This window comes from Clavelina lepadiformis, chromosome 5 (assembly GCF_947623445.1).
Source record: "Clavelina lepadiformis chromosome 5, kaClaLepa1.1, whole genome shotgun sequence".
Taxonomy (NCBI): Eukaryota; Metazoa; Chordata; class Ascidiacea; order Aplousobranchia; family Clavelinidae; genus Clavelina; species Clavelina lepadiformis.
The window spans coordinates 18,535,318-18,555,512 of record NC_135244.1 but is presented as its reverse complement, the minus strand read 5'-3'; the positions used below and the strand labels follow the sequence as shown (position 1 = coordinate 18,555,512).

Below are 20,195 nucleotides of genomic sequence, written 5' to 3'. Positions count from 1 at the left end.
GGTAGAATCGACTCTACAATAAACGTTTTTCCGTATCTCAAAATCGTAAAACATCAACGTTATCTACAAAACTGCCTCTGATTAGTGTTGGTGCATGAAACGACTTTACAATGATGTTGCTATATTCTTTGCTTGCTGGTTTAACAGAACTGATAATTGCACAAGAACATCAATGCCCATGTTTGTAATTACTGGTAAATTGTCCATGATTAATAGAAATTGTTTCCTACACGTCAACCATTAATTTTTAATTTATTTTATTTATAATTAATACGGTACTGTATAACTAACATTTTAATTCCAACTTCAAGAATTTCGTGTATAAGAATATTTAACAAACACTTTTCTATCTCAGTAATAACTCGGTGCTCAGAAAACTGCTTCGAAAACCGTTTATTCTTTGCAACAATTGTTTAAAACAATTGCAATTTGCAACAATTGTCTTTGCAGCAATTTTTTCTTGAGGGTTTTACTGCCGGTTGAATAGTGAGATTACTATGTTTGCAAACACTTGTTTACATTGTTGAATGATGTCGTCATAATTGTTTTTTGTTTGACAACTCCCGTCACATGATTGACGCGCGACTGCCACATGTCAGACAGGGCAGGGCACATAGTAATTTTTCCGATTTGGTTTGTAGCATCGTCACAACAACTGTCGCAAAGGTTATTTCATATTTTCAACTTTCGGCGAGGTGGCAAATTTTGTTTCATCGTTTATTGGTATCATGGTAAGGATTTGAAATTTACATATTAAAAACTTTAATTATGTTTTGTCATCAGTGTGCATAATTGTCTTAAAGTCAAATATTGCTCAAGTGGCTGAATAACGAAACTGAGCTCGTCAGAAGGCGCACGTGTCAGTGATGCCTTTCACAAGTATAACGTCCCTCCTGTAACCAAGTATTAAAAACTGCAAATTGCAAATTTGATAAGAATCGTGACGGTCCTATACCAAAAGCAAACGTACCCGTTCACTTTACGTGGGCTTGTATATGCGCTACACGTGAGCAAAACGTGCTTTTGCAGACACTACGTGCGATATGAACTGTGTTCTTAATGCGATTTTGGCATGATTACGTCACAAACTGTACCAAACTTCTCATATGACCCGAAAGATACTCACGTTCGAAGTGCACGTATAGCCCGCATAAACCTTAGTCTAGCAGCCTATTCTGGTCAGTGCACATAGGCTTTGTAGCGCAAATAGTACTCAAAGTCCTCATAGCTCGGCATACACAATATGGTGTACGTAATATAAAGTTACAGTGCAGCACGTGACGCAATTAACTCTTGGTCATTGCGTGGTAAGTGCAGTGTTTTTGTAACTGCCACAACCCTGTATATTGTCATAGAAACAAGCAAAATATAATGGAAATGGAAAAAGATTTTTAGAATATCCAGTTTTTAAAGTGTTGTCCAATAGTAGCTCACTTCTTTGAAGATAATAGATGATGTTCATTTAAACAAGATTAGATTATTTATTTTTTTCCAGCGGGATGTGAGGATGCCTACTCCACTTTAAAACCTAAAAAAGCGACATTTTCTTCTAATCTTACAGTCATCTAAATAAGTTTAGTAAACTGTACGAATAGGACGATAGAAAAACATTCATGTTAAAATGTAATTAATTTAGTAGACCTACTGTTATCGCAGAAGGTTGCCATGGTTACTATGTATAATTTTAGACCATAGCAGACCACATAACGTAATTAAGAGATATAAGAAGTTCGTAAGAACCTGTAGCTATGGCGTGCAAGACGACACGTCGTCAAAATATCACGATTTGCGTGTCAATGACAGAATGACGGCCGCTTAAAAGAAACATATAAATGAGTTATTTTTGCAGCTTCTTTGGCAAAGAGATAATGTCACGCCTTGATGATAAGCCGTATATAGTAACAACTATCCTCAGCGCGATGTGGATCAGTTTGCTGCCCCTTGGCAGACCCCTTCAGGTTTTCATTAATTCGACTCCAGATCAATACATGTTAAAATAGCGCAGATAATTATAAATTCGACTGCAGATTAATATTGGATATAAGTTAAGAAAGCAAAGGGATAGCGCCCCGAACGGAATTTAAACCATGACCGGGAATTTTTTCGCGTAGTTCATCCAAAGTGCATCGCTAAACGCCTGGGGTCGGCAACGCGATAGTCGAAACTATTTTAGATTTAGAGAAAAGTGCTGACTTCATTGTTGTCAGCCTATAAATTAGGCAGCAGGCGGACGAGTCTAACCATAAGTTTCACGCGAGGTTCCCGTCATTATTCCTTAGTTGAGCGGAAAAGTGAGCAAAAGTTTCCTTAAAATAAAGAATTGCTCATATTGAGTTGTACAAAGGATATTTTAGTTTTTACGTTTAGTTTCTGGCAGTATACATAACATTTTTAAATTGATTTTTGCCTAAAGAAAACAATAAATTAAAAAAAGAAAAAAATCGTAGATTGTAAAATGTCTTGTTGATCGAGCTTTTGATAGTTTTAAAAATTTATAAAAGTTTTCGACTGTAACTTTTAACTGAGAAAATTATTTGCAAGATTTAAATTTTTGATTTGTAAAAAATATAATATTCGACTCCTTTATTTCTGCTCTCGAAACCACCAAATGCAATTTATTAATCTATAAACAGCTGTCTTAAAAATAACCATATGCAAAAATAGCAAATCCTCCAGTTTCAAAATTCACCATACAGCTTTTCACTTCAGTTTTGGCGATAGGATACGATTACGTTTACACCCCTGGTCTACGCCCCAAGTGTATAGTATATACTCCTGTACAAAGAAATGAGTAATATGTTGTAAAGGTCTTAATTTTTGCAATGAATTGTCAATTCCCTGCCGTTCGCATCATAATAATGTCATTGTTCCGCCCAAAAGTTTTACTGCTGATAAAATAAATTGGTCATTTTTTATTCGAAATCAAACTTCATCGTCACGACTGTTGGAAGTGTGTCAGCGATCTTTTGCAAGAAAACTGAAACAATTGGGCGTATTTTTATGATGATGCTGCTGCAATGCAACTTGGTAAGTTCATGGTTTGATCGTATTCTTGTACAGGATATAACATTACAGTCTGAAATGATATATGAGTAATAAAAGAAGTACAATAGTGGATAAAAGTGAAACAAGTCACATAAATTTGTGTTGCGAGGCGGCACTTTTTGAAGTTTAAAGATATTTTGGCCTTTGTTGATTATTGAATTATAGTGTTTTGTATAAGAAGATTTAGTCGCATTGGTCTGAGTTCCTTCACCATTCTGTATGATGCCAATGTGGCGATATTGGTTAGATTCGAAAATATAAATCTTTTTTATGCTTTCATTTCCGCAAAATGTTTGATATGTTGCCCTTGCTTTTAAAAATATATAATAAGAACAACCATCAAGCCTGGTAATGGCTTTGAATTAAAGGTGAATTTTAATTGTGTCCCAAAGAAATGCACCTATGACTACAATAACAACATACTCTCCGCCTTTGAGTAGTTAAAAACTTCAGGAACTAAATAATTACCCTTCTTTTGGGTTTGCAAACCGAAAAGGTTAAAGTTTTCACCCCTGGTTTAAAGTTTCAAAAGCTGTCAATCAACACCACAGCCACTCAAATGTGTGAATCATTTTTCTGATTTGCTAGTCCATTAACTCGAGCAGAATTTTTAGTGGGTCTCGTTTAGCCAACTACGTAATTTGCGAATTACGTCGTCGAACATTGTCGCCTGCAAAGCATTCTTTGCGTATATTGACCACACACGCATTTCTATGTTGAAATAAAGCTAACAATGCATGAACTTTGACGTGACCTGTTTGCCAAATATTAAAATATGATAGACGTCAGTTTATAAATATGCCATGATTTCATCTTATTCGGATGAGATGATGCTTTAATTTAGCCGTGTGTAGATTTGCGTCGGGCTCGAAGTATGAGACGAGTGATTTGATCGAATTAATATAAAAGCGATTAGGCAAAGCGCCTCTTGCCTTTTACGGTTACGGAATTATAGTTATAGTTATTAAAGTTATGGCCTAATGGACATGCTTTTAAAGGCGATTTGATGCAGATTTTTGAACATTAAAGGTCAACTGCTGGCCATCCGTGTAAGATATGTTATTAAATTGTTTCAGCCTGGTATTTTTTGATGATATTAGCTGAACACCATGTTCTTAGCAATAAATCAATCTCTTCGTGGAAGTGTGCATTTTTTTAAAAAACATCCGGGATAGCCTTTTGAGGGCTTAATGTTATTTAAGTTGGATGGAAATGAATATCTGCCAAAATTCCAACAACGTTAGTGGTATGTTTCCCATGTTGTGATTATATTTTTGTTTCTATTGCAAAAAATGTATGAAAACCTATTGATAGGATTTGCCATACATTATAGCAATAACTGTGCTAAACTGTTATACAGTAGTGTCCGTTTTTTTTTAGAGGAAATGTTTGTAAAAATAATTTTTATGTCCAGGAAAATGTATATATACCTTGCTCGGAAAACGCGTTTACAATCGGCAAATCACTAAAACTTTTTTCTTTTTGGTTAAGCATGAGTCATGATTAATTAATAATTACGAATGGAATTGAGCGGTTGCGTGAGTGGGACCTGTAGGTATAGACCTGTATTGAATAGGACTCGTAGGTTCACTTATGTAAATGAGATGTTTGACACCACATCTGCGGGTTGTATGATTTTGTGGGAATGTTTATAGTGCTGAAGTCAGCAAATTATTGATAACAAGCGTGATGGTGATTCCCCTACGTTTCAAGTGATGAACTTTTCGTTGCCGAACAACCGGTTTAAAGTTGGTAACCAATATATTACCAGCTTGCATAGTTAGTAATAGGTTACTTATTCAAACTGTGAATGTTCTCTTTTGTTTTATTCAGTTCTCTTGTTTGTAGATAAAATGGATTATTGTCTTCTAAACATAGTAAGGCAACTTATTTCGTTAGTTAGTTAGTTAGTTAGTTAGTTAGTTAGTTACTTATTATTTATTTTAAATTGGATGGAACGTATTACAACCATGGTTCCGTTCTTTTTTAAACTTAACTTCAAGCAAAATTGCTTAATTTTTCTAAAATGTTACGCTGCTATAATAGCAACTTATTATAATGCTATATAGATAGTAATAACAGCAAAGGTAGTTCATGAACCAGCCATTAATTTACTTTGGAGCTAGACATGGATATTCCGCCTGAACGGGATCATCAAATCTGAAGATCATCATCAAACCTTTACCTCTGCTGTTATTACGTATCTTATCTTATATATCGTATCGTCGACGTCCAGTGAAGTCCCTATTTCAAGCTATTTTAGTTACTTTATAATATAATTTGCTATATAGATAGTATTGCTTTACAAGTCGGCAATTAACTCCAATAAAATTTATCAGTTGTCATCAGTCATATACAGTAGCTTGCATGGAATTTTACAAGTAGCATGAAGTTAAAATCTTCTAAAGTATTTTCTTCCAAATGTTTGAAACAATACAAAGCACGACTTGTGTTTGGTTTTGATTTCCATTTATACTTACTAGCGCCACTGCGTGTCGATTAACCGGTAAGTCATACTTGTCTCCTGTTCGTGACAGATCTCATGAACTCTCGTCACGATATAAGGTTCAGGCGAAGGTTATTGTGTGATGCTAATATCGAAAAATTTTACGCCCTTTTACGTCTAGTTATTTATCGTTGGTTGCGCTTGATGTGGTACGCAGCACGAGTTGGCAAACATTTCGCAGAATTTCAGCCGGAGGATTTTCATATTTTTTTTAAATTTTTTGGTGATTTTCTGCCCCGCATCATTTGATAAATTGAGTGTGTTGTTTGGAGCGATGGTTGTGTCCTTTTTTAAAGTGAAAAAAATGTGCATTTGCATGGTAGGGTTGCGAAAGGTTAGGGAAAAGCTTATTTAATTCCGTAGTCGTGTCGGCGTCGACGTCATCGCCATCGTTTATTAAATTGTAAATTTTTAATTGGTAATTACTATGCTCGTTCACCTACAGTAGTTCATCCAATTTTGTTTTAACCTAAACTTTTTCAACGATGTTGAATAGATATATTTCGTGAAACATAAAGTGATGAAATTAAGCTACATTTGTGTATTATTAAGAACTTTTGAAAGCTTTAAATCCACTTAATGTAATGTAAACAAAGCGACACTTGTGACATCAAGTAACATTTGATACAGTTTACAAAGAGCAAATATAAGCAACCAAAGCGCCGGAAGTGAATCTAGAATGATATGGTTTTTAACATTTAATATGGGCTGGTATATGCTATTTAATGCATGAAATATTGTCTTTTCAATGGTTTAAGACGCGACGTTCACAAGGTCAGCCATATTTACAAAACAGAGTGGAACAGGTCCTTTGCTTTTTCCTGATTCAATGCCAGGATACACGCTGTTACATGCAGGTCGCTTTTGTTTTAATTGAAAGGTTTGCTAATGCGCATATCTTTCATTACTTTAGCTCAGAGGTGTCCAACCTTTTCGGCCAAAGGGCCACATGCGATGTACGAATGATTGCGCGAGCCACTTGAGTGTCTACTGCTAATTTCTAATTATAACCCTCACACCAAAATTCTAATTTTAGAAATAAATTGTAATGCAATAAAATTAACTTGAACAGTTGTGCACCCCTGCACTAGAGACTATAGTATATTATCTATCTATTGCTCTATTATGTATATTATCTATTATCTCTACTATCTATTGCTCTATAGTATAGACTAGAGCAATAGACAAAAAAGCATACGATAAATGCCAATTTCTCGGAATGTAAGTTCGCCATAAATTACGTCGATGATTCAGTTGATAATATAAGTCATTTCGAAAAATACCGCGCGGGCCACTCAGAACCTTCCTGCGGGCCACGGGTTGGACACCCCTGCTTTAGCTATAGCTGTTGTTTTAAAATACGTCTGATTAACCATCCCACTGATAGTTTTTTGTTGGTTTTTCTTGATTTTAATATTCGCTTCTGGTTTTATGGCGCCAAAAGTGGCATAATGTAGTAAACAGGACGTGTTTGGAGTTGTTGTCATGCGCGCATATTTTCGGTACGATCGCCACACGCTGTCCTTCGTTAATATTTAAAAACCCAGGTTCACAAAAAGGTCACTCTCCATGTGCCTAACTTCAGCTTAAAAAGATGAACTTTGATTCTTCTGGAATGACGTTAGCGGTGTGGATATAACAGATATCCGATGACGTTTTGGGTATTTTGAAATACGATGCAATCAAAATGCCTTTTATCATGTTCGAATCAGCTATAAATCTAGCCTGGTGTTGATATGGGAGAGTCGGAAGTGTCACAAAACCTAACAACTCGACGTCGGATTAGTCACGTGTTGCCAGTAAATATCGACGAATAGTGTTTTCTGCTTTTGCGTAAGCGTTGAAATTCCCGAAATTACGACAACAACAATTCTGATCGTTTGTCCTTAATTTGAACTCAAAAACTACGCAAGTGCTATAAGTTTCGACGTTTTTCGCCAAGTTTCTAAAATTGCTGGTCGTAAGTTTTTACTTGGAACAAACTACGTAATATTTTTCACATCTTAAAAAATATATACTGCATACAATTGCACGTAGGTTTTTGTTACGGGTTAATGTCTAACTGAATAGACATGGACAACTAATTTTTCATGGACGGCGATTTCAACAGCAGACAAGTTTTATTAAAACTTGTTGACATTTGTCAAAGAAAACATACAAGCGGGATGAACCAGCGTCTCGGGATTGGCCTCTGTAGTTAATTGTTTCATCGCATATTTCGAAAAGTTTGTGCGATAAACATGGCACACAGCTTCAAGAGGCGCATGTGATATGGATAAGTCTTTGTAATTGTAATTTGTGGCCAGAAATGTAGGAGAATCTCTGGATACATTCCATTGGTTCTGTACCGACGAGAACTGTGCAGGCATTCCAGTACAGACAGTTGCACGCATGTTCACCCTATATCTTACAACATATTATTACGCTGTTGGAATAATCTGTTGCCAACAATCCAAACAACTTACTGTGTTTTACTGGCTACACTTCATGAGTTCATGCCTAGGTTACTTTGCAACTTAAACATCTATATTGTTGTCAGAGCTTGTTTGCCTCTTTTACGATTAGCAAACAACCGTAACACGTACCGTTGGACCTTATAGCAAGCACCTAAACGGCAAGAATATGACTTCCGTTATATCACCCCGGGTCAAGAAAAGTTCACATACTTGCCATGGGGCCAATGCAAGGGCAAAATTGTCGTCACCATTTTCAAACATTAGACGTTTATAGTTATGTTTAGGCGACCTTTACAAGACTGTTAGGGTTCACGGCCAGGTGAAGGCGAGTAAACTGTTTTGTGAATTCATGAGAGCAGCGATAAAACGGAGTTGACAGATTGCTTGTGTGCTGGCTAGCAAATATGCTTGGCACTCGTAAGCTGGGGCCCTTCCTTGCAGTCGTAAATACTGTCAGTGGGTTTTTAAGCCGCCTAAAAAGAAATGTGTTGTCTGCTCTTTTCACCATGTACCTAACTTGAAAATTAACAGCAGTTTTTGACTCTGTGCAAACGAAAAAAGATGAAATCTTTAACAAAACTCTAGTTATTGTAGGCCGTAAAGTTTAGTCCTGTTTGACCGCGGCACGGGCGTTTCTTTTTCAAGTGCTGAGAGGATTCGGAGCATTTGTGACGTCAGAAAGCATTGTCAGTGTTATACCTGAATAATTGTTTTCGTCCTGTGCAGTATTTACGCCATTGCTTTGCAAACCATTTTAAGGTTATTTTTATTTTATCTGTTATTGTTGACTTATCTTTTCTCCGGTAGTTGCCTTATCTCCTTGGGAAATGTTTGCAAATTTTTATCGCACCTGTTCGCCCCCAAATCTACGGTCTGGCCAGGTTCACGCAGAGGTCATGTGAAGGACAGCGAACAGGCGAGCAATCGCTCCAATAAATGATTGGTTAAGCGAAACAATTATCGTTAACAAGCGAGTTAAATAAAAAAAGCCTCCAGCTTGTTTTCTCCGAGGCATGCGGTATATCGCGTGTGTGCTTTGCGCTTTTTTGCTTTCCCAGCAACGAACGCGCTGTCATTTAAAAAATAAAAAGAGATTGGTCGGCGCTATTATAAAAGACTGGAGAGCCGGCGATTATGAAGACTGAATAACCGGCTGGATTTCTAGCCGTTTATTCCATAGAATGCATGCGTGCTCAGTAGTGATTAAATTTGGGTAAACAGGAAACGTCGTTGTCTGATTGCATCCGTCATAAAATAGCAAGAGAAGTATTTTATAAAGAGCTTTCCAATATAAACAAATACATCGACGTTTTGTTTCGTAACTGGAAAGTTTTCTACAAGATAGCTGTTTGTCTGATTTGTTTGCCAACCAAAAATTAGAATTTCAATAACCCGGCCAGAGAAGAAGATTATAGTTTTTTTGATATGCTTTCTTTAAAGAAATCTTTCTCTTTAATTTTGCAACCTAATAATAGTGTATACTCAATTTATCAAAAAATATCAAAGAATAAGTTAGTTAAAATGTCCAGATGTACAAAAATTTTAATGCTTTAGATGTTTTTAAAAACATTGTACAAAAGCCTATTTTCTTCATTTCCTATTCAAGATATTGATGGGCTGAATGGGATGATCAACGTTGTGTAGAAAAGAGAAAATTTAAAAGAAAAGTTTCTTATAATTATCTATTTTAAACACTTTTATCAAATAAACTATCTATGTTTGGTCGTTTGTGATCTCTTAAGCTGTTTGAAGGACATCAAGGTTGCATTACTAAAACTTCTTATTACTAAACGTTTTTCTAATTTAACGCATAAAAAACAGCTGCTTAAAATCAGTTTTTGACAAGTTTGTGTAGGAATTAGATCTCTGCAAATTTATCTAACTATTTATTAGTGCAGAGCTGTTTGTTATCTGTGGTATCTTCGCAAGTTTTTTAACAATTCAATATTTGAATTTACGTTATAATACAATTACTTTAAATATTTTTGATCTTGAAAATACTTTTTTAAGTTAAATACAGTGTAAAATTCATTAGGTTGCAACACGAAATGAAGATGACTGGAAATTGCAAGCTGAAACAGATTGATTTTCTGAGTAAAGTATTGATTAAAAATGATGAAATATATTTCCTTTATAAGCGACACAACGTTTATGCACAGTTAAAACCATACCTTTCGAAGAAAATTGAAAACTTAAGTTCAAATTTGTTTTTTGTTTAATGTAATGTTGTTGACAGAAATATTTTAATTGCTTAATAGCAAATTTAGGTTTTAGTTTATTTTGTGAAGTAGCTGAATCGAGTTGTTTTGTTACCTATTTTCTATTGTAGTATGTTTTCTTTTATTTTTACTTATTAATTATTTTTATTATTTCAAACATTTTACTTGTATGCATCAAATAAAGTAATGTTTATATGTCATGTATTACGTTTCTTAATTAATCATAACTTAAATCATGAATTATAATTTAAATTTCCATGTATGCCACTAAAACAAAAAGCTTTAATAGTTTTTTGAACAATAAAACTTTAGTATTTCAATCTTTTACCCAAAAACAACCGTTGTTCATTTTTCTATCAATTGCTTCTAATTGACACAGTAGCCCATATGCGTTGCCAACATTAAACCATCAATCCATCATGTTATTTTGTTGATGTTTATTCACTTTCCTTACAACGACCTTGATGCAGTGTTTTTGTTTGTGAGTCTTTTTGTCACTATTTGGTGTGCTCCAGATTTTCTTCCAACTTTTTTTATCTCCATTAGTGTTGTTGGAAACTATCTTTTTCCAGAATAAACTCGACTATGATATCTAAATACGCTTAATTCGATTGTCTATATTAAACGCAATTTACATCACACAGGTGCAAAGTAAAATCAACGTGTTTCCTAAATCTAAAAATGTCTATTTTACCATGGCTTCCAAACGAATTAAAATACATACGTTCGAGTGTAACTATGATGAGCAATTTGAAGAATATGAAGAAAAAGAACATTATCTTCCCGGAGAGGTTGGTATACTCTTCGTTGTGTGATCACTACTATATTTTTATATGGTAGCCATGTCAACTGCAAGCCTTGATAATCTTAGAAATAGGTTTTAGCATTTACTCATTTATTTCTTTTTATTTATTACTGTACATTCATGCAATTATATTCATATTCAATCATATTCATTCGTATTCAATTATATTCAAGCATATTCAATTATACATTCATGCAATTATTATGCAATTAGCATTCTTACTTATTGTTTTAATATATCGCGATTGCTTAAAGTATACAGACCTTGATTTCAAAAACATGATACATGTGACTTTTTAGATTGCTGCGGTGTGCTAAATCACAGCCGGATAAGCCATATATTTTGTTCATGGATGAAGTTTGGACCTATGAAAAGATGAATCGTCGGGTAAATCAAACAGTTCGAGCTCTTCATAAGCTTGGAATCCGGCAGGGAGACAGAGTGAGTTGGTGAATGCTGAAGTTATGTGATCATCCACAATAACTTTTTCACTTATTTGAAAATTGACACGTGTTTGAAATGCCATGTTTGTTTATTTATTGTTGTTTTGTATGCTACGTCATGTAAACACTTCTTTTATTTATGGAGATAATTTTATGAAAGTCTCTAATGTTAAAGTCTTGACGCCTTTTCAGTCACTGTACAATATAGGTAAAACGTATAAATATGCTATATTCAGTTCTTTTATGGCTGTAATTATATATTTTTATGCTTTTTCATTCAACATTTAATTTCCTACAAATCTTCAACGTTTCGTGCCAATCTATTTAGTTATTTATTTGCTATATATTCTATCATTAATAATACGCGAGCCTATAAAAAGGCACGCATTATGTGGTGTAGCCTATACTTGCTTAGCAGCTTTTTTCCTAATTGTAGCTTGCTCTAATGATGTACAACGAGCCAGCATACGTTGCAATTTTGCTTGCAAGTATGAGACTTGGCGCAGAGATTGCCCTGATTAATTACAACAACCGATTGAAAGCTCTTTCCCACAGCATTTCCATTGTCAATGCAAAACTCTTAATAATTGGTGGTGATGATGCATTAAATCAGGTAAAGGTTACTCAATTGGTTAAAACAGTTTTAGATTAAGATACATATTGTCGTATGGTTTTGTCAGTGTTATGAAGCTTCATTTTTTCTCTACCTATATTCTTTTGGAAGCTTCTAGCGATAAAGTACATATTTAAATGTATCATTTTTATATCGCATGACACAATAAACCGAACTATTTTTGTATATCAAAGGCTGTTGAAGGCATAGAAGGAGAGTTGCGAAAGATGGACATACCTGTTGTATGCTATACCAAACAATTTGCCAACCAGCAAAGCTTAATATCTATCATTGGTACTGTATGTTAACTGCTATATCAAGCACATAACACATGTTTTCACTTTTGCGCTGTGTTATTTGCAACATTCATGAAACATAGAAACTTTCGTTAATTTAGATCCTGCAATTGTTTGATGTAATACAACCCTGTGGAAAGTCTCGCTTTAAAATTTTTCATATATTAATAAACTTTTTAATTGAATAACATCTTAAACTTCACAAGTTGCATTATGTAAATAATTGCACTCGGTTTAAAGGTTTTTCATCGGTCAAGCAGTCGGTTTTAAATTTATTTTTGGAATGATTTGAATAATCGTCGTATGAAAATGCAGTAGTCAGCTGTTAAAACTTGATTTTTAGATGACCAACCGGCAACGGAGCTTGGAAACGAATGGAAACCGAAAGTGGACTTTGGTGATACGGCTTGTTTAATATTCACTTCGGGAACTACAGGTTATTTCCGTTATTTATTGTTCATCGTGCACTGAAAAAACTTAAACAATGCAAGATATGATAAGGTAAAGTAAAAGTTTACTTGTTGCTGGTTTGTAGGTCCCTCAAAAGCAGTGAAGGTGACTTACACAAAGTTGTCTATGGGTTGTCAAATATCACTATTCGCTGGTTTTCGTTCGGATGATATTATGTACTGCAGTTTACCGCTATATCACACAGCTGGCTGTATGGCTGGAGTGTTAACAGCATTAAATTATGGTAAAATTGTCTCATGGAAACTGTCAAACCCAGTTCTAAAGAATTTTGTATTAAATTTGGATGTGCCATAAATGATAAACGCAGTTAAAAGCTACCTGCTGTAGTAGTGTAGAAGTACCACTTACAAGAAGAAATGAATACTAACTAAACTGTTTAACTCCTTTTAGGAGTCACCATTGCATTGCGTCGTCAATTTTCCGCAAGTAACTTTCTTGACGACTGTCGAAAGTATGACGTCACGGTAATCCAGTATATTGGAGAAACCATGCGCTACATCTGCAACCAACCACCAGTAAGCATAGTGATGCTGGCTGTTATTTTTTTGAATTTCCGTGGAGCGTTTTAGACTTTGTTTATTTAACACGGTGCTTGAAACAATTTTAAACTACCGGATGTACAGCTTACTTAACCTATTGTCTGTCCTATTTGTTAAGGTAGGAAAGGATTCATACTTAAGTATTAATTATTGCAGACGGCAAGAGACCGTGAGCATAAAATTAGACTTGCATTCGGCAACGGATTGCGTCCTGACGTTTGGAGAACGTTTCTGGAGAGATTTGGAAGCCAAGTCCGTATTGTGGAGTTCTACTCAGCAACTGAGAGCAATGTTACCTTTATCAATTTATGTAACAAGATCGGCTGCGTAGGAACTTGTTCACCTATTATTAAGGTGATGCATTTGCTTAGTTTACTCTTATAGATCTTTATTTGCTTTAAGTGGATAGATATACTTGGAGTAAGTCGGCTAAGTTTTGGGACTTGGCTATAATTGTTTACTGTATGGTTCAAAATTGGTTGTTATTTTAATGTAAAGGCCTTGACCGGATGTAGCTTTATAAAGTACAACTGGGAAAAAGAGGAACCTTATAGAACAAAGAGTGGAAGGTTAGATCTATACCATAGATATGGTGTTTATTTTTTATTTTTGTGCATCATATATAACAAAGTTCGTTTAACTACACTTCATAACGATGAACTGTCGTATTTTGGACGTTAGGTTTTGATGAAATTCATCTTCATGTATTTAGGTGCGTTGAAGTTGCTTTGGATGAACCAGGGCTAGCTATTGGAAAAATCCGGGCCTCTGGTCCTTCTGGTCATTGCGCATACGCCGGCGACCTTAAACTCACTGATAAAAAGATTTTACGAAATGTTTTTAAGGTATCCTATATGGTATATTTTCTACTTATAGCCCTGTCCGCCTTATAACGTATCATATTCATTGCTTAGGAGGGAGACTCTTATTACAACACTGGTGACATTTTGATGCGTGATAGTGACCACTTTGTCTATTTTTGCGATCGCATCGGCGACACCTTTCGTTGGAAAGGCGAAAACGTTTCCACCGTCGACGTTGGTGACGTCATTGTACAATACTCAGGCGTCAAGGAGGCAAATGTCTATGGTGTGAAGACACCAGGTGTGGACAAAAATTTCAAACCATTTTACTTTCAATCTGTTGTTTTAGCATCCGGTTGGTTTTCGCCTAACGTAGATCAATTGTCATTGTTTAGATAATGAAGGTCGTGCGGGGATGGTGGCACTTGTTCTGGATGACTTGCATGATTTAAACTTCAAGGACTTTTACAGTTATTGCCATAAAAATCTTCCTAAATATGCAGTTCCGATTTTTCTCAGGTTTACCTGTTGTGATATTTATTTTAGAATGCTTCTGCTGTGTTAGTTTTTCGTAGAATACTACTTTCCGATTATCTTAATATATGAGTCGGTGACCTTTTGAGATGAATCTATTTCTAATTTCGACTTATGGCCCATTTTAGGATCACGAAAGTTCTCGAAGTAACCGGAACTTCCAAACCTATTAAGATCAAGCTAAAATCGGAGGGAATCGCCCTGGACAGAATAAAGGAAGATCCGCTGTTTATTGTGGATAAAATATCGGGCACTTACGTTCCCTTCACTGAAGCTGTATTGGCTCGTATAGCGAGCAAAGATATAAATTTGTAGTATAGAAACCTATACCGCAGCCCTTTGTCACAAGAGTATTTTTCGAAATCAACGAAAGTTATTCCGATGTATAGTTTGTCTGCTGTACTTTACTATATTTGAATTAACTGCCGGTGATTTATGTTGCTATTCATGTATAGGCCTACTTCTTTATAATCGAAAACTGTCCCTAGATTGTGCATAACGTAAGAAACGTTTTACATGTACGAGTGGCTTTTATCTGTACAAAGATCAATACTGTAGCTTGCCATCACAGAACTTGTACCATAGCTTGTAATTTGTCCTTTTTAATATATTTCTGGTGTGTTCTTTTGTACAAACCATTTATTTTTGCGTGTGATATTGCGATGAGATCTTGCTGTCTAAGTTCAAATTAATTATTAATAAAGTCTTATATATACAAGCAATGGGAGATTTTTGTCGTGGAATATTTGTTGTTTTAACCCAGTTCTGGGTGGACAGTGGACACACAGCTAATTTGATATATTCAACAGGAAAACATATTCAGTTGCATTTCCAAATTGCGCAATTCTATACAATAATTTGTGTGGACATTGCTTGGTATTAGCAACATTGCAATTACCATAATTATTAATGAACAGCTACTATATTAGCGACATTAGCCTACTTTACTGTTTCAGTTAGGTTTATTCATTTCCTTTTGATACTTAAAAAATAGCAAAAACATTTAGGCTCATAGGTAGAAGTGCAAAGTTACCCCAATTATTGTCACTGCTGCCTAAAATGTCGGTAACTGTTTTCACCAGCAAAAAGACTAATAAATTTTGATGCATTTATTTTCAACAATTGTTTAGTATATTAAATTACAACGTATGATTATTCATGTATACATATAGTATCTAAAACAATTAATCGATCGTGTTACGATTCCCCATGATTACTCTACGGTTTCTTTCCAAGTCTACATCAATACAGCCACAATGCTTGGGGAACGCATGAGTAGGACATCTTGATAAACTTGCGAACGCCACCACACGGATCACCGAAAACGGAGTTTTTGGCCGAAAGAACACAAGAATTTTTATGCTCGCAAGTGTGTGCTATTTTCTGATGGGAGCCGTTTGCTTTGCAGTTGGTGTTAGTTTGGCTGTATCGGTAACATCTAAAAAAACAGGCAAGTTACAGTATTTAAGCGAGAACCAGTATTCTCGAATGACAAACACCGATTTGCTTTCAAAATTTCGAATCTAAACTGAAAAATATCCTCTTACGTAGTAAGATCGTCTCTCCCGTAAAAGGAGTCATAAACATTTATGACGTATCCATACGGACAATTCACTTTCACGTCACGTTCATGTTCACAGGCGATGGCAAGTCGTTTTTTCCCTGAAGAGATAATTTTTGGTTGTGCCAGACTTTTTGGAGAACAACGTACACGGATCGAAAATGGGCAAACTCACAAAGAGGAATCTCTTGTATAGAAATCACTTAACACGTTAAGCTTTTTCTTGCACTTATTAATTACTTTTTTGCTTTGTGTCGTCTTTTCGTATTTGTAACTACAATATACACAACATACCTGCCGCTGGTACGCATTGGTAAACGAACTTGATGTATTTAACCACACCACCACAGGGATCACCAAATATACCGTTTTCCGCTCGCAACAAGCACGAGTTTTCATGTTGGCAGCTGCGTTTGATGATCGATGGAGAATTCGCAGCTTTGCAACGATTGTTGTCATTCCAGCCGCATCTGATTTATAGTCGATAGTCAAGTATAATTTATATTTCAGGATAGTTCGATCTACATGACAAAGACAATTTTATCACAAGAAAGATCGGAATAATTTGTTAGACCTGCTTTTTTCCTGTCGACCATAGAAAGTATATTTCACATCGATAACGTAATGAGCCGGACAAGTAACTCGGACTGGAGTTTGATGTTCACAAGCAAAACTTGTACGGATAACACCTAAGAGGACCAATGTCACTCATTGAAATTAGTGAATATGGTTGACAGAATAAAACACCGGATGCTCCCAATCACAAAATATAAGAAAACAAATCAAACATTTTTCTAAATGAATGAAACGATGATAAACAAAAATGGAATTTTTGAAACACATGAAGATTATAATTCATACAAAATGTAACCTATCACCTGTCCAGACTAGAAATATAACCACTGCAGGAAACACCAGAAAACTTGGATGCATTTTAAGAGTAAAGCAAATTTCAAAACTCTAACAATTAAATATCAAAAAAATCCTGTCAGAAAAACCTTATTTCATCGAGCTGGTTTTAGTTTCATTTTAAATTTAACTAATGAGCTATTCAATTTTTTTTGCGCCAGTTCTACGCAGTTAAAACGTCAATCACGGCGTAGGTGGTATGAGAAAAATTTGGAAAAGGCTGCAAACGGTCAAATCAGTCTCCTTCTGGTTCTTTTTTAATACAAAATTGTTATAAAAAATGTGATAACTTTTGTTGTGTTGGTTAATAATAAAAAAATGATGTTAAGTTTTGAAAAATCTGGTTTCACAAAACTTTTTACCGAAAAACATTTTTACATACCTGCTGCTGGTACGCAGTCGTAGACGAGCTTGATATATTTAACTACACCACCACACGGATCACCAAATATATTGTTTTCTGCTTTTAGTAAGCAGGAATTTTCATTTTGGCAGTTTTGTTTGATAATTGAACGAGAGTTTCCTGCTTTGCAATGATTGTTCTCGTTCCAACCGCATCTGAAATGGTCAATAGTAAAGTATTGTTTATTCACCATGTCATTGACATTGTTATATATTGTTCACATTATATATGTGCATGATAGGTTTATACATTATATAGATTTATTTCGTAAAAGACCTAATTTATTACACCTGGATTTTTCCAATCGACCATAGAAAGCATATTTGACATTGATGACGTAATGAGCTGGACAACGGACTCGAACCGGAGTTTGATGCTCACAAGCATAATTTGTACGCTGGACTGCACCTGATATTGGAGTAATGCTTCGTGAGTCAAATTACTAAGTAATTAATGGAATGTAATTACGATTGCCCTTAAATGAACAGAGCAAATCATCAATATTTTTATTTTAGAAGCTGTTAATGAAACATGTAAAGGTTATTAATAAGTAACATATCACCTGTCCAGACTGGCAGTACAGCCAGGATGAGAGCAAACGTCGTAAAGATTTGGCGCATTTTAACTATAAAGCAACCTTCAAAACTTTAACAACCGAAGCTGATTATTAAAGTCAAAAAATCTAACAAAAATAAAAAAGCTGAATTTTTTTTTATCCAAATTCATATTGTGAAATACATGAATTATTTTGTCTCCAATAGAGTATTTTTAGTTGTACTTAGTGGACAACAGCAAGAGAACTAGTATTGTTTGGAAATATGATTAAGACTATTATGCAGGTGAGTCGATCGAAATATTCAATCTTGATCTTTACCAAATCTTTCAAACCATTTATATCAACCTCCTTTGATTATGAGCAGCAAAAAACATTAGAAAATTATAAGCCGCTCCTTAAATGTAAACCGCATGAAGACGAGGTCTTAAAATATACAATCACAATATACAGGTTTATTTAGTCGAAATTACGCTATATGCTTGCGATCCTTTGCTGGGATGATGGGCAAAAGTTGAGATAGTATGACACAGAGAAATATGTGAGTAAATATGTATTAAAAGGTGTATGTTTGCACATACATTTAACGTTCTTTTGTTCAGTTTGAACTATAGAAAAGGCTAAATTTATTTAAAGACACCCTTGCTTTTAAATCACCTTCGATCATAAGCCACACAAAAACGGAAAGAAAAAATCAAATTGAAGCCGCCCTTTTATTAAACAACCTTCCAAGAGTTCCCAGGTTTTCACAAAACTCGTTTTTCACCGAAATTAAGATTTATATGCGGGCCCTTGCGTAGGCGAGAAGGAGCATTGAGGTAGCACAAAGCATTGGTAAATATACAATTAAAAAGGGATGTTTGCGTTCGATTTCAATGCGCTTTTGTTCTTTTCTATAGCGTTGAACGGAAAACTTTCTATAACGCACCAGTCGATCTCGATTTGGAATACAACAAGGCCAAAGTATTGGTTGCTTTAGAATTTAAAGTCGCTCTCGCTAATTCTGAACATTAATAATTTTTGGACTTGTATTAATTATTATTATTTTTGGACTTGCCCCTCACTTTAAAGTCGCTTTCGTTTATAAGCATATATGCTATATATACGGTATATGTAAAACCTGTCGTAGGCAAAACTTAATTAAAATTTTTTATGTTATTAAGAAGCTGTAATTCAACACTCTTCTGAATTGTTCCGTGAGTTGAAAATAGCGCTTTATTCGTTTGGTTATTTGATTTGGTTCTAAAGATATAATGACCGAAGCTCTGGAAAGTGCGTGAAAAAATCGATTTATCTGACCACAAAGCACAGTTTATTAGAGTTAAATGACAAAAACCTTTAACAAAAACAATTATTTAATCAAATAATGCACAAACGACAAAGCCTAAACGCTAAAAAGTCAACAACAAAAGTAAACAAATCGTTTAAATTGACTTTATGTTGATTACCTAACATATATATTCAATTTCTTGGTAAAGGTATAGTTGCCTTAACCCTGTAGTCTGAACATCTATCCTTGCTAATCACTGCTTGCGAATTCATGACACCAGTTTCGTAGCAACCCGCAGTAAAGCGATGAAACCTCATAAAAGCCGAATTAAAGCCTATGCTTATACCAACCAGTTTGCATCATATTTGCTGCCACCTACTCTAGAAACCCAGACCAGTTTCACCAAGATTTTTGCGATGCCTTAACATTTGCAGTGAAGAAAACGAAATTTCCCAAGCGGCCACAGCGCCAACTTTCCGTTCTGGTATAAAATAATCCGAGCCATGTTAACTTTTCTTTGTGCCTTTTCAAGTCCAGTTGCTTAGAATTGTAGAAACGTCTCCGTTGCAGACGCTCAGTGCTAAGAAGCTAGTGCGATAAATAAAAGTCGTTAACACTGTCGACTTATTACATTCACATCGGACGAAAGAAGCATTTTGAATAATCTTATATTTGCCGGTCAACTCCTGCACTCGCGCCCATTCTCCGTTCTCTTACACGACAACACCTTCGCCACTCATCAGCTGAAAAACGGGATGCGCGAGAAAAA

The 20,195-nt window shown here is 35.1% G+C and overlaps 2 protein-coding genes across 3 annotated transcripts; one reads left to right on the top strand and one right to left on the bottom strand.

Moving 5' to 3' along the window:
• Positions 1 to 1,900: 1,900 nt before the first annotated feature.
• Positions 1,901 to 15,446, top strand: LOC143460383 (long-chain fatty acid transport protein 2-like). 2 transcript variants are annotated; one of them, XM_076957873.1, is made up of 14 exons: positions 1,901 to 3,027; positions 10,043 to 11,017; positions 11,331 to 11,472; positions 11,911 to 12,087; positions 12,282 to 12,381; positions 12,727 to 12,819; positions 12,919 to 13,077; positions 13,245 to 13,369; positions 13,550 to 13,747; positions 13,892 to 13,962; positions 14,106 to 14,238; positions 14,308 to 14,497; positions 14,592 to 14,715; positions 14,859 to 15,446. In XM_076957873.1, the coding sequence occupies exons 2-14, from the start codon at positions 10,908 to 10,910 to the stop codon at positions 15,043 to 15,045; spliced, it is 1,809 nt and encodes a 602-aa protein (XP_076813988.1). In that variant the 5' UTR covers positions 1,901 to 3,027; positions 10,043 to 10,907; the 3' UTR covers positions 15,046 to 15,446. The 2 variants fall into 2 exon arrangements, with proteins under 2 accessions (XP_076813988.1, XP_076813989.1); XM_076957874.1 differs by lacking the exon at positions 1,901 to 3,027 and adding an exon at positions 3,049 to 4,291.
• Positions 15,447 to 15,824: 378 nt separating this feature from the next.
• Positions 15,825 to 18,324, bottom strand: LOC143461194 (L-rhamnose-binding lectin SML-like). Its single transcript, XM_076959022.1, has 7 exons — positions 18,166 to 18,324; positions 17,894 to 18,011; positions 17,583 to 17,758; positions 16,866 to 16,980; positions 16,586 to 16,761; positions 16,278 to 16,392; positions 15,825 to 16,168 (listed from the first exon to the last, which is right to left on the bottom strand). Exons 1-7 carry the CDS (start codon positions 18,221 to 18,223, stop codon positions 15,973 to 15,975), a joined length of 954 nt encoding a protein of 317 aa, XP_076815137.1. The 5' UTR covers positions 18,224 to 18,324; the 3' UTR covers positions 15,825 to 15,972.
• Positions 18,325 to 20,195: the final 1,871 nt, after the last annotated feature.

Bases quoted from the DNA above. Each gene is read 5' to 3' on its own strand.
- LOC143461194 (XM_076959022.1), bottom strand. From the start codon at position 18,223: ATGCGCCAAATCTTTACGACGTTTGCTCTCATCCTGGCTGTACTGCCA. The intron at 17,759-17,893 runs GTGTAATAAATT...TGACCATTTCAG, and splicing joins GGTCGATTGGAAAAATCCAG to ATGCGGTTGGAACGAGAACA. The intron at 16,169-16,277 runs GTAAGAGGATAT...CTGTTTTTTTAG, and splicing joins GGGAGAGACGATCTTACTAC to ATGTTACCGATACAGCCAAA.
- LOC143460383 (XM_076957873.1), top strand. From the start codon at position 10,908: ATGTCTATTTTACCATGGCTTCCAAACGAATTAAAATACATACGTTCG. The intron at 12,820-12,918 runs GTTATTTCCGTT...GCTGGTTTGTAG, and splicing joins ATTCACTTCGGGAACTACAG to GTCCCTCAAAAGCAGTGAAG. The intron at 13,748-13,891 runs GTGATGCATTTG...TTTAATGTAAAG, and splicing joins CTTGTTCACCTATTATTAAG to GCCTTGACCGGATGTAGCTT.